Consider the following 12,619-nt stretch of genomic DNA (forward strand, 5'->3'; position numbering starts at 1 on the left):
ACATATACATACATATAAAACATACTAAATTGCAGCTGTCCTTATTTTCAAAACTACTTTGCGTCTTTTGTGTGCCAGTTTGCAGATCCTGGCAAGTATGATAATTGTGTGAGGAAGAAAAGCACCATGTAAAGAGATTTTCCATTCCTCGGGGGGTGGGGGAGCTGGGGTAGGTAGTCACTGGGGAGGATACAAGCCTCTGGCTGTCTATTACCATGAGAATGATGACGCTGAGGAATGAGTGTGTGCTGTGCTGCAGGGCTGCTTTCCCCTTTTGCCAGTGTCAAAGGCTTGTCCCTACTTCTCCTGAATTTACTGTGTATTGTTGGATGTGGATGCTGGCTATGCTTTCAGAATTGACAGTTGTTCCAGAAAAAAATACCTCTGGAATGATAGGTTAGAATATGATAATCCAGCAATTTATCCAGTAAGTTTGCTTCTAGAGATGTTCACGGGCTCATCCGGATGTCTGTTCTTGACCTAAATGGGACTGGTTCCTCATACTCATTTCTGCATTTGCTATGTCCATCTATAGGATTTCTTGAACATTAGAGTTCAAAATCTTGTAAAAAGGATGAAGCGGGGATTATTAAACAACCATGCAAACAAATTATTTCCAGCCTGTCTAAAAAGGTCGTAGTTGATGTTACTTTACAGCTAAAAAAACAGTAGAGATTGTAACCCATAGTATAAATCTTCATTGAAAAGCTTAACAAAAACTGTACCCTGCAGACCAGGTGTTTATTGCAAATGTTAAGGGTAGGAGTGTTTGAGAGAAACCACCAGATTTTAGGTGGGTGAAATGCCCGTTAGAGATGCACAGATCTCTCTGCTCACACTGGGAAAAGCAGCTTTAGTTCCTAGAGGATAGACAGCTGCAATTAGGTGGAAAGTATTTAGAAGGTGCCTGGCTGAGTGGTTGTAAAACCTTGTTTCACTCTGCTGTTTTTAAGGCCTTTAATTCAGGCAGCGTTTATTTTGAGTTACCAGTCTTTGTGATTGGATAAAACCAGGTTAGGTAATAATATTTTGTGTTTGTGTGTGGGCGGAATTTAGGGAGGAGAACTTGATACTGTAATTCATACAGCCTCATTCATTTAGTAAGAAGCATCTGGTTCCTTTGTCAGTTTCTTCACCCTGGAAAAATCTGAAGGATCTCAAACACTTGGCTTTTTGGGTCAGAAGGGGTAATGATGATTTAGGATTATATACCGATATGCAGCATTGGCTCCCTATTCATATTTTTTCATACCATTCCTTGGATAAAGCTGTTTTGGCTGTCATTAGCCTGATGCTTCTTCCTGCAATCTTGCATCCTAGTTATTTACACTGAATCATCTGTTTAAAAAAAAGACACCCAAAGCACACTCTGGTGATGAATATGATGCAGGAGATAAGAGCTACTTTAGATTTGAAAAGACTTCTTCAGTTATTCTAGGAAAAGTCATCTGCTGCTCACTCGCATCTCCAGTTCTTCCAGAGGCTTATTGAGAGGGTAGCACATACTTCATACTCCTCAGTTTCTGCTGTGATTTCAGTGATCAGGTGCTAAGCTGAAATCCTAGAGTTAGGTTAACATAGCTGTTTATGCTAGAGCATAATCAAGCAAACAGGCAGGACTATCGTGTTGGAGGTCATTGGTAATGTATGGAAGGAAAAAGTCAGTGCTTGTCTGAATGAAAAAGGACAAAGATCAAGGAGAAACTTGGCTGCTCTTATCTCCATCCGGAACGGTGGGAAGAAGAGGAAAGGAATCAAAATCTTAATGGGGGGATAGAGGAGGGAAGAAAGCCTGCATCTGGAGATCTGTATGGGGAGTCTGACTGGCAAGAACTTAGGAGTGAATCTAAAATATACTACATAGCTGAGAAGGAAATGCTTATCCTAAATGGTAGCATAGAAGAGAAAGCATAATAATCACTAGTTAAGAGTTTTCCTGCGAGTCCTCAACTTTCTGTTGCTAATTTCCAAAAGGAAAAAAAAACAGCTAGATTTTTCATTTATTTATTAAAAACCCACCAAACAAACCCCAAATTTCTTTTTTTGCAGTGAAGAGATATATCAGGAAAGGCATCCCCAATGAACACCGTGCATTGATCTGGATGATTGTGAGTGGGGCCCAAACCAACATGGAACAAAACCCTGGATATTACCACAGGCTGCTTGAAGGAGAGAAGAATGACAAGTTGGTTGAAGCAATCAAAACAGGTTGTTGTCCTGATAAAACTGTTTATCCATGTTTATCCATCCTATGTCCTTACATGTAAGAAAACAAGTTATGTCATGGAAAACTTACATTTCTGTCGTGGTTTCAGTGCTGAATTAACATGTAAATTAGATTAGACTTAAGCTCTTTAACAGCACAGATCTTTCCAGGTTCATCATGGGGTCAAAAGCAATAAGGAAGGTTAGAAGTTATTTGGGTAGGTACAGAGGACAAACTAGAAAACACTCTTATGTCATCTCCTAAGTGATTGAAAAGTTATTATTTTGTACCATGAAACCTGCCTTTGGGTCTGTTTCTCCTTACTTCTGTTCCAGTAGGACGCTGGAAGAGCAGACGGGGTGGTTAAAGATGTGGTACAGTGTCTGTATGAGGCAGGCTTTCTCAGCAGTCTTCTTCCTCAAGTTGAAAAGCTGCTGACAGAGCTATATGAATTATAAATGGTCTGCAGAAGGTGAATGGGGAGCAATTGTTACTTGTTTGTTGTAACATAAGAACAAAGGATACTGAACGAAATTTGCCATGCTGCAGGTTGAGAAGAGCATACCACTGAACTGTGGCACTTGTTGCTGGAGGGTGCTGCTGAGGCCACGAGTGTGAACTGGTTTAAAAAGGCATTTGACAAACTGAGGGGTGGGGAAATCCACCTGATGCATGAAACCCTAAGCACTAAATTTAAATCCCTGAAAGAAGGGAAGTGGAGGAGGAGAAATAGCCCATCTTTGCTAATCCAGTGTCATATGCTCTGTGAACGTTGATCAGTGGCTAATATTGTTGACAGGGTATTAGGGCAACCAGACCTTAGACTGGCCTGCTGGGTGTTTAAAAGAGGCAATAGGGAAGGGACAAGCAAGTAGAAGTTTGATGTAACTGGTATTTGTCCTGAAGATTCTCAACCTGCTGCAGCAGAGCTTTTGTAGAGAAGCTTGTATTGGCAGTATTGCTCAATTAATGAGTCAAGAGGCTGGGCTGTGCTCTGGACAAGCACAGTGCTGAACTGAAGTTGTTTGGTTAGAATGGCAAGTGCAGTTGTTATCTTCTGCCCCTTGAAAAAGCCAAGTAGTTAAAGTTGGGGCTCTATGGATTTTTATTAGAGTTGGATAACCATCTGAATGCTTTTTGGTTTATGCCGAGTTTCTCTTCTGCCTTTCCCCACAACACCAGCAGCAGCACTGTGGGCTTTTGGGACTGCATGCCTTAGTAAGGCATTTTGGAGCATAAACTTTCATTTTCCTACAAATCTGAAGTCTAGTCAGAAATCTTCAGGCCCATATCCTGCTCAGAACTAGAAATGGTAGAGCTCTGACCTACTAAGATGACTTTTGAAAGCCAGCCTTGGTAAGGGCCTGGAGAAGGATCAAACTGTATTCATTTGGGTACAATTGCTGCAAGAGGGATTTGCAAATAATTCCTTTTCCAGTACTAGACAATGACGTGAAGGGTCTTATCATGACAGTAGGTGGCTTTTCACACAGGTTATACCATGCAATAAAAATATTTCTGTGGGGGAGGAAACATAATGGCTGAAGATAAAGATTTATTTGTGAATTATGGAGGAAATAAAGTTTTGGAAGAGCTGCTGCATCAATTGTAAGACTGCAGAAGAGAAAACTCACAAGGAGCAAATGAGGGAAGGGATAAAGAAAAATGGCTTGGAGGGTTTTATTGGAGAAAAAAGTGCTAGATTTCCCTTCAGAAAGGAAGAAACAATGTGAACATGTGAGGGATGGAAGGAGCGAAGTACTTAAGGTGAATGGAAACTTGGTGTTTAATAAACTTGATGTTCCTGTTGGTTGTGCAGATTTTATAGTGGGCTTTAGCTGAGGACTGTTTCGGTGTGAGTTGTCTGATGGTGTTTCTGCCTGTGATTTTTTCCCATCACTGTAGTTGGCTTTGATGGTAAACTAAACTAAGACGTGGAATCTTGCTGCTGTTGACTTCCCATGTCTCCAATTTCCAAAATTTTCAGGCAGTTGTGCTGGTTTTAGTCCTACGGTCTAGCTGTAAAGTTATAGCCCAGGACTATGCTACAGTTTAAAAACAACAGAACAGCAACCATGCTTTCTTTTTTCCAGGGAGAAGGGCAGGAGGACAAGGCCTACCAAAGACTTTATTTCAAATTCAATTTAAAACATGAGTAAGGGCTAATGTGTCCTGTTTCTTTTGCATGCCCAGAAGCAGCAGGCATTTGGAACTCAGTCTCAGTACAGGAATGTCTTTAATGGGATATAATCAGGTTAAAATGTGCAGGTAGACTGTAAAGAAGTGGTTTAATCTTTAAAGAAAGATCTAATTAGTGATAGCAGTAGAAGTATTTCAGCTAAATAAATCTAAACTATCATTTCACCATTTTTACCCCTTAACTTGCTGATTCTTGACTGATGGGCTTTATTGCTGATCTTGTTGTAGATGATCTGCTGTTTGAGCATACTTTTTTTTTGAAGTGTAGGAGAGAGCAGGCTTCTTACTCTAAACAGAAGAATGAGTTTAAAGAGTGCAGGTCTCTAAATTTTGATGGAAATTTTCATGGCTTGGTTTATGTACACATTTAGAAGGGCATGCATTCCTACTGCGCTTTGTTATTCATGCCCTATTATAGTAAAGTTTAGTAAGACAAATTATGTCGGCAGGGTAAAATGTGGCTGTCTTCCTAACACAAAGGCTACATGCTGGTTACAAAAAGGCTTGGGTGTAAGTTGATGTAGTTTCCTTGCAGTAAGCCATGCTTAGGCCAGGCCATTGAATTTCAAAGTATGTCTGTGTCTGCAAGATCTCTCACATGTGCATGCAGCTAATCTCCACATTTCCACTCTTGTGTTTCATGAGGAGTGGTAGGTGTTGTGAAACCCAGGGTCTGATATTTATCAGCCAGTCCCCCAAGCCTGCACTGCACAGTGTGACTGCTGGCATAAGGGTCTGACTGCATGGTTTGGATCAGGGGTCTTCAAACTACGGCCCGCAGGCCAGGTGTAGTAAAGTGGGGGTAAGTGCTCAAGTCAAATGAACAGCTCTTGCCTGCTCTTGCCTGCTCTTGCCATTTGCTTCAAGTAATCTCTGGCAGGCGTCTTGCAGTATGGCAAAACATACCAGTTTGTGTGCGCTTGGGGAGTGGGTTGACTTCCCTCACCTTGCAGTCAGAGGAGCCTCAGAAGTGGAGGAAGAGGGAGAGCATGCAAGTGGAGCAGAAAGAGGATGATGGAGAGCGAGACCCACCACACTTAGTGCGCTCAAGTTAATAATCTGGCACAAGGAGTCCTGTGAGACCATGCCCCATGTCTTCTATTAAGGATAAAGACTTCTGGCTCTTGTATCTTGTTTTTGTCTGTGTGCCCTCCCCCTAGACTAAAATACTGTTATTAAATATAAATAAAAGTTTTAAGTCCTTCATAAAATTAGGGAGGACTTCCCCCAGTCCTTGTGGCAAAAACATACTCTGCAATCAAAAAGCAAATTGCAACTGATTCTCTCAACTGCAAACCTTTCTCAGGTTGTGAAATTAAAGATTAGTTCAGTATGAGTAGTCTTTCCTCTGTATGTGATGGACTCTTCGTACTCCTCCCTAACCCTTGTTCTGCATGGCTGAGGGGAAAAGCCATAACTGAAATGTCAGCATTAAACTTTTCTGTAACATCCAGCACATACTTTAATAAACAACAAATTTTAATTATCCAAATACTATGCTGCTCTTCCTGCTAAGAAGAAACAAAACAAATTTATCTATCCTATAACTGGCTATTGCTCAAGTCCTTTTAAAAAGGTCTTTTTCCTTGTGTTTTTCTTTTCAGTTACATGAGAGGTGAAGTATTTCCCTGACATCCCATTTCTGTAAATGATTTGTTCACTTTAAAAGGAAGAAATAGTCATTTGTGAGATAACTTTTTAATGCTTGTAACTTCCATTACACTACTCGTGATTTGGGTAGCTTTCTTCCTTTGGTTGCTTACAGCTCAACCTGTAACAGTCAAAGCTGTAACAGTAACAGACTTCTTCCTTTATGCAGGAAAAGGCTGATAAGAAGTGATAACTTAACAATAATGTTGTTACTGTTTGTTTTTTTGTTTTTTTTTAACTTGAACCCAATATTTTTTTTTTGTTAAATATAACCAAAACAACTATTTGTATTTTATTAATAAGTCTTAGGTTTTGAAAATCTTCAAAGTTACTTTTCAACAGGATTTTTCCCCCCAACTTGAACTTCGGAAAATCAAATGCACAAGTCTGGACTAGTGGCCTTGGGTTCCCTGTTTATAGAGTGAAGCAGGCCCAAAATTAACTGTCTGTTTCTTTCCAGCAACTAAAGGGAGTTTGGGTGACTAGCTCAAACTTGTGTGTCTGATTTTTGGACTTTTGTAAGGAGAGATGAGTCCTACTGTTCATGTTTGGTCTGGAAGAAATGAATGTTCTGAAATGTCAGTAATTGCATAGTCCTTACTTGGCTTAGGATTGATTTTGAAACAGGTGGGATGTGCTCTGCTACTTGGATATCAAAAAATCACTCTACTTCTCTTGGTGATCTCGCACTAATGAAGAAACAACTTTTCTCATGGCCACACTGTGGAGAAATTAAAAAAAAACAGCCACTTTTAAAAGGCGATTTCAAGTGGAATTCACTAACTGCAGGAACAGGACTGGTTTTTTAGCTGTTTGGGACTGTGTGGTAGAAGTTCACTGAATAAATCAGTTGAAAGTTAATCTGATTTGTTATGAGGATATGCTTTCCTAGAGGTGCAGCTCATTTCGTGCCACTTGGCTAGATAAATTTGGTATGTGTTGTTTCTGTCAGACTAATTATTCATTGTTCGTTGAATTATTTTCAATTGAATTATTGTTCATTGAACAAGCAGGTTCAATGTTTGCTTTCATTTAGACTTTTGCAGTCAGATGTTGACAGAGTCCAATCTGAGGAGACTTTCTTTAGTCCTTCTTGAAACTGACTTCTGTATACGAACAGTATTAATCTTTCTAGGAATAGATTATCCTTGAGTGCAGATGGCCAGTTAGCCAAAACAGAGGTAAAGCTCTTTCTTAACATTCATCCACCAAAACTACAGTATAGTGAGCCATAGTGAAGTTTCAGTTGCATTTCAGAAGAGCTGTAAGGGTTTATTTGGAAAGTGAAGGAGGAAATGGCTCTTAATTTTGGTCTTTTTCCTTTTTGTCTAGACATGAACAGAACATTTCCAGATAACGTAAAATTCCGCAAAACTGCTGATCCTTGTTTGCAGCATACACTCTACAATGTATTGGTAGCATATGGGCATCATAATAAAGCAGTAGGATATTGTCAGGTACGTAATCACTCTGTTTTAAGCAATGGTACATTTCACCAATGGTAATTGTTCTTGTCCATTAGAATGTGCGTTTTCAGAAGCAGATCCACAAACTATTTCTGTTATTAAAATGGCCCGAGGAGTAGGGGGAAGTGAATTGCTTTAGGCAAGTTCAGATGTCCTTGTGAGTTTCTCTGTGACCTTTTTTGTAGCTAGCTTGATTATGTTTAGTTCCATTTGTTAGCTGCAAAATAAATGTTTTGTCACACATGGTTGTATCAAGATTAGTTGCTTCAGAGGAGTAAGCAAGCTTGCCTTTCCTTCTTCTTCCCTCCTGCCATCTTTCCCAAAACAGTCCTTGTCAAGTATAAGGCATGAGATCTAAATTTCCTTTTTCACCGTCGCATTTTTAAAAATACAGGAAGACTAGCGTTCATGTAACATTGCATAGTTGGGCGGGTGTTAGCATTCATTTAGTGCAATCTCCCTGTATGGACAGGCAAGTAGGAAGAAAATTTGTTTGAAATTCAAGCCGGTATTGCTTAGATGGCAGCTGAAAAAAGCCTCTGTTGTTGCTGCCAAGTACTGTAAGGGTTCTTGTGGGACTCAAGCTAAAGGTTGACAATCAAGAAAGAAGCGGCCGTCTTTTAAGATCATAAGGAAGCAGGAACTGTCATGAGCAAAATGTGTTTTCAGTTCACTTAAGTCCTTTCCTCTCTCCTCCCCTTCCTTGTCAAGGATATGTGTGCCAACCTATACCTCATGTTAGTTGAGAAAGTTAGTACAGTAAATACAACTGTTCCAAAGTTAAAGAATATGAATTGTGTTTCTTGAAATCTGGAGAGGAGAAGACTTAGATTTAAACCTAGACTGAGATCACTATAAAATATTCTTTTTGTGTATCCCAACCTGGTTTAGTACAGAAGTTATTTGAAAAATGAAAAAAAAAAAAATTTAAAAGAGGAACTATTTTTATTATTTTCAGTATGATGTATTTATTAAACTATAATTTTAATATTTTGAGACTAACAGAAGAGGGAGAATTATGAATACTCTTTTGTAAGTGTCAGGCTTCTGTATGGAGGTAGTTATACCCACGAACATACACAACTTCTAAACCACGCTAGCTTCTACCCAAAATGCATGTTCAATTGTTACTGGAAAGTTTTGGTACATTAACTGTTTAGTGGACGTTTTAACTTGGCATTATGAACACTGAAGGTGAAAGACGATGACTTACAAAGCCTTATGTGATTTCTTTTTACCTCTGGTCTCCTCATAGGATGAATGTTATCTTTTCTGACTAAATAATTAGAACATAACCCAAAAGTCAGCCTCTCCTTTCCAAGGCATGTTGTAAATCAAACAAAAAAATCACCTTTTCTGCTAGTGAAGCAGCAGACTTCATGAAGATAGATACAGTGATACCCACTGCATGATAGGAGAGATCCTGTGAACGCTAGAAAACAGAGTGAGAAATGAATTTTTTTCCTGTGTTTTGCGGAGCTTTGACTGACTTGAAAGCTGTTAAGGGGTCGTTTCCATAATGCCAGTGCATTTGTGGTGCTTACTGGCATTTAAGTCTCCCATGTGGGAGCATATTAGGCTTTGCATTGTCATGCTGTGACACAGTGCAGTGTTGTCTACCCTGGTATAACTAGTGAAATTCAGTGTCTTGTGAACATATGCTCCAGAGTAGTTTTTGGTCCATGCCACGTTAAATGCCAAATGGTCTTTTGTCACCATAGATGTGACATAAGCTGCCAGCATGAAAACAAATAGTTGCCTTCCTAACTGGAAGGCCAAGCACCATGTAAGGTCTATCCAAGCCATTTGTGTAACAAGTGCTGTGGTGACTCAAAGCTTGAAAATGAAACATTGGAGAAGATGCAGTCCTAATATTACCATGTTCTGGCAGTTTTGCAAAGCCTTCTGAGGTGGGACAGGTGAATCAGACCTGTGGAATGCAAGAAATGAGATCTCAGTTCAGAGAGGAAGCTGCAGCTTGCAGAGGCTGCGAAGGGTGTTCTTTTTGGTAGCTGCCATCTGGCTCCCAGCCATGACTGAGAGCACTGCGGAATAACCAGAGATGGTGCTGCCTGTGGCGGTAGACATGCTGGAGAAGTCCAGCTTGGAGGGAGAGAGAGTAGGGAGAAGGCCAAAGAAAGGGATGAAACCAAAGAATGCAATGTAGCCAACACCAACCTTCATAGTCTATAAATATTTAAAGACAATTTTCGGTTAGCTTAGGAAGACCTGGGGTGGGGCGGGGCGGGGGCTTGCATCTCAGAGGCAGCTTTTGTATATTGTTGTACTGATGTGCTATGTTACTACAGTTGTCAGCTTGTTTACAATGGAAAAGACATACTTAAAAAATGCATAAGGAAGTTAACTACTGTGCATGTAAATTGGTAATATTGCCATAATTAGCAATGTTATGGTATATACAAGAAAAAAGTCCCTGTGACAGAAGCAGTGTGTTTACAGGGAGTACCAGTTTGTGACCTGTGTGTTCTGTATGCCACTTCTCCAGTCAGAAAGGGTCAGTAACAGTTATTAAATTGCACAGCTGGAATTTGGCCAGTCCTGGCTTGACTACATTTAACAATTTTTCTGGTAGCTCTGCCAGTCCCCCCACCTCCCAGTGTTTACCTTCTGTTTGCACATTGAAAGGCAGGGGCTAGAGTGGCCAGTCATTGGCTAGCATATGGAGTACTGGAGGTATTATGGAAGCAAATGATTTGTATACAGTCATTTGATGAGTTAAGCAGCAACAGCTTGTAAAAGCTGCTGGAGCTGCAACTTTTTACTGGTGTGTTGGGTTCAGGCATTCTCCTTCTGCAGCTGCACTGCCTACACCTGCAGGTGTGTTGTGTTTACACTGCACATTTAATATGGCTGTGTCTTGGTTCTGGTCAAAGCAGTCTTCGGTTACACTGGGACAGGGCTTTGGGATTTAAAAAAAAAAAAAAAGGAAAATTGAAGGCAAATTATAGACTACTAAGCTTTTGCTTTTAATTTTCCTCTCCTTGATCTCTGTTAATAATTCTTGTGAGCTGTTGTCATGCAGGTTTAATAGCTTACTCAATCGGTGGCCTTTATTATGAGATTTTACTTAATATGCCCCCTATGTAGAAATGTAGTAATTTAGCCCTTAATCAAAAGAAATAAACTAGAAACTCTTAAGATAAATGTATTTGTCTTAAACCCCTCCTTTCTATTTCAGGGCATGAACTTCATAGCTGGATACCTGATTCTTATTACAAAGAATGAAGAGGAGTCCTTTTGGTTGCTAGATGCTCTTATTGGAAGAATATTGCCTGGTATGCTAAAAACACATGTAGTTGTATACTGGAGCTTAGCTTTCATCTTTTGAGTTCTCAGTTTTTAGACGTTTTAGATGTTAAAATGGACTTGCATATACTGAAGGTTTTCTAGGGTCCTGGAAACACAGGACAAAGACATAGCACAGAGGCAAAACTTGTCTGTTTTATAGTTAGATTTTAGTCTTGATGCAGTGGTTTATGTGTGTGTTAATTTGCAGTCCTACTTCTCACTCCCTACTTACACTTGTTAAGTAGATCTCTTCCTGTATCAGTATGATGCCAGGGAACAGGACTTGCAAAGGTATCTGGGATTTGGCACTTCTGGTTGCAGGAATATGATATGAGACAGGAAGCAGCGACTGCAGAGCAGAGTGAAGATGAGAGGTGTGCACAGTCTGAGCACTGAGCCTGAAGTAGGGATGCCCAGTGGCTTGGCAGGAGGCAGCGTGAGCTTTCTTCAGAAGTATTTGGCAAGGTGGTAGTAGTTCCTACTGTCCTGTGCTTCTGAGCGGGGATGTCTTGGGCACTTTACATGTTGAGATTTTGCAAGGAAGCAAACAAATGTCAAAATCCCTGTCTTTGTATAGGAAGTTCTTGTCAAAGCTCTGTTACAATCAGTGGTGATCTGGCCAGGCTGGTCAATAGAGTCCAGAGGGAAATTCAGCACACCCTAAACTACAGGCAGTATCTACATCTGGTCAGTTCAGTAACTCTCTGTTCCCTTGCCTCGATCTCTGGGTTTGCAGAAGGTGTTTACACAATGTATTTTGCCCCATGTATAAGCTGAATCTCACTGCATGTGTGAAGTAGTTTAAAACCAGAAGCAGACATCAGGCATAGCTATATATTATACTCCTGTGAAATACATTTGGATATGTTTTTAGTATTTAATTACAGACTAAGAATGGTTTCATCATTAATTTCCAATAGCATTGCCCAGGACTGACTACAGCTACTTCTGTAATGTAGAGCCATACTCAAAATGGAAAACTAATTTTTCTATAAGGAGGCTTTGAAATTCCTTATTGGTCTAGTTTTGCTTTTCAACAGATCTTAATCTTAAATGGTTGGAGACTAAATTCAGTATTACAGTGTCAGCTAAGTGCTGGTCAAGGAGATTAAGGTTGATACTTTCATTTCTGCTTCTTCCTGTTATTGTTTAAGATTAAACAACAAAAAAATATATATATAATTTTTGATTCCTTATGGAACAGAAAGGAAAGATTTGGAGAAAGAAGAAAAAAGAGCTGAGAGAGTCTTTTCATGTTCTTGAACTGCTGTAAGAAATTAATCTTTTACAGTGAATACACCATGTAGGAACTCAGATTTTCCTTGCATATGAGCAGAGCGTTTGAACTTTCTTTGCAGACTGAAAGAGTAGACACAGGTAGGGAGTGCTGTGACTTGTGGAATCGATCTGCAAATATTTGAGGTTTTGCAGCCTTGAAGTTGTCTTTTAAGCTATAAAAACAGTCTAAAGAAATCAACTGTCTGTTGCTTTCATTCAGCCTTGAGAGCTGTAAGCTGTGCAAACAGGTAGCAGACAGGGCTGCTGTCTGCCACATGACCTGCCACTGGCGGACATGGGTGGATGTCTTTCCATTGGCATCACTGTGTGAGGGGTAGAGCCCTCCGGTATAAGGCAAGCTGTATTGTAAAATGATGTGTGGCAACTTTTGCTTTTAATCTTTTTGATAGTCTTACATGTTTTTATTTGGGGCAAAGGAGTAGGTTCAGAATTTTTTATTCATTGTTTTTGGTAGGCAATTTACTCTAGTTTGTCATAAAACCTTTAGTTC

At 39.9% G+C, this 12,619-nt stretch overlaps 1 protein-coding gene across 1 annotated transcript in view; it reads left to right on the plus strand.

Annotated features, from left to right (window-relative positions):
• GRTP1 (growth hormone regulated TBC protein 1) overlaps nucleotides 1-12,619 on the plus strand; it is a 36,439-nt gene that overhangs the window by 6,657 nt on the left and 17,163 nt on the right. The window contains exons 3-5 of the mRNA XM_055801150.1: nucleotides 2,050-2,208; nucleotides 7,388-7,512; nucleotides 10,721-10,817. Coding sequence (XP_055657125.1) covers nucleotides 2,050-2,208; nucleotides 7,388-7,512; nucleotides 10,721-10,817 — 381 coding nt within the window. The remainder of the gene's footprint in view (nucleotides 1-2,049; nucleotides 2,209-7,387; nucleotides 7,513-10,720; nucleotides 10,818-12,619) is intronic.

This window comes from Falco peregrinus, chromosome 4, assembly GCF_023634155.1.
Source record: "Falco peregrinus isolate bFalPer1 chromosome 4, bFalPer1.pri, whole genome shotgun sequence".
NCBI lineage: Eukaryota > Metazoa > Chordata > Aves > Falconiformes > Falconidae > Falco > Falco peregrinus.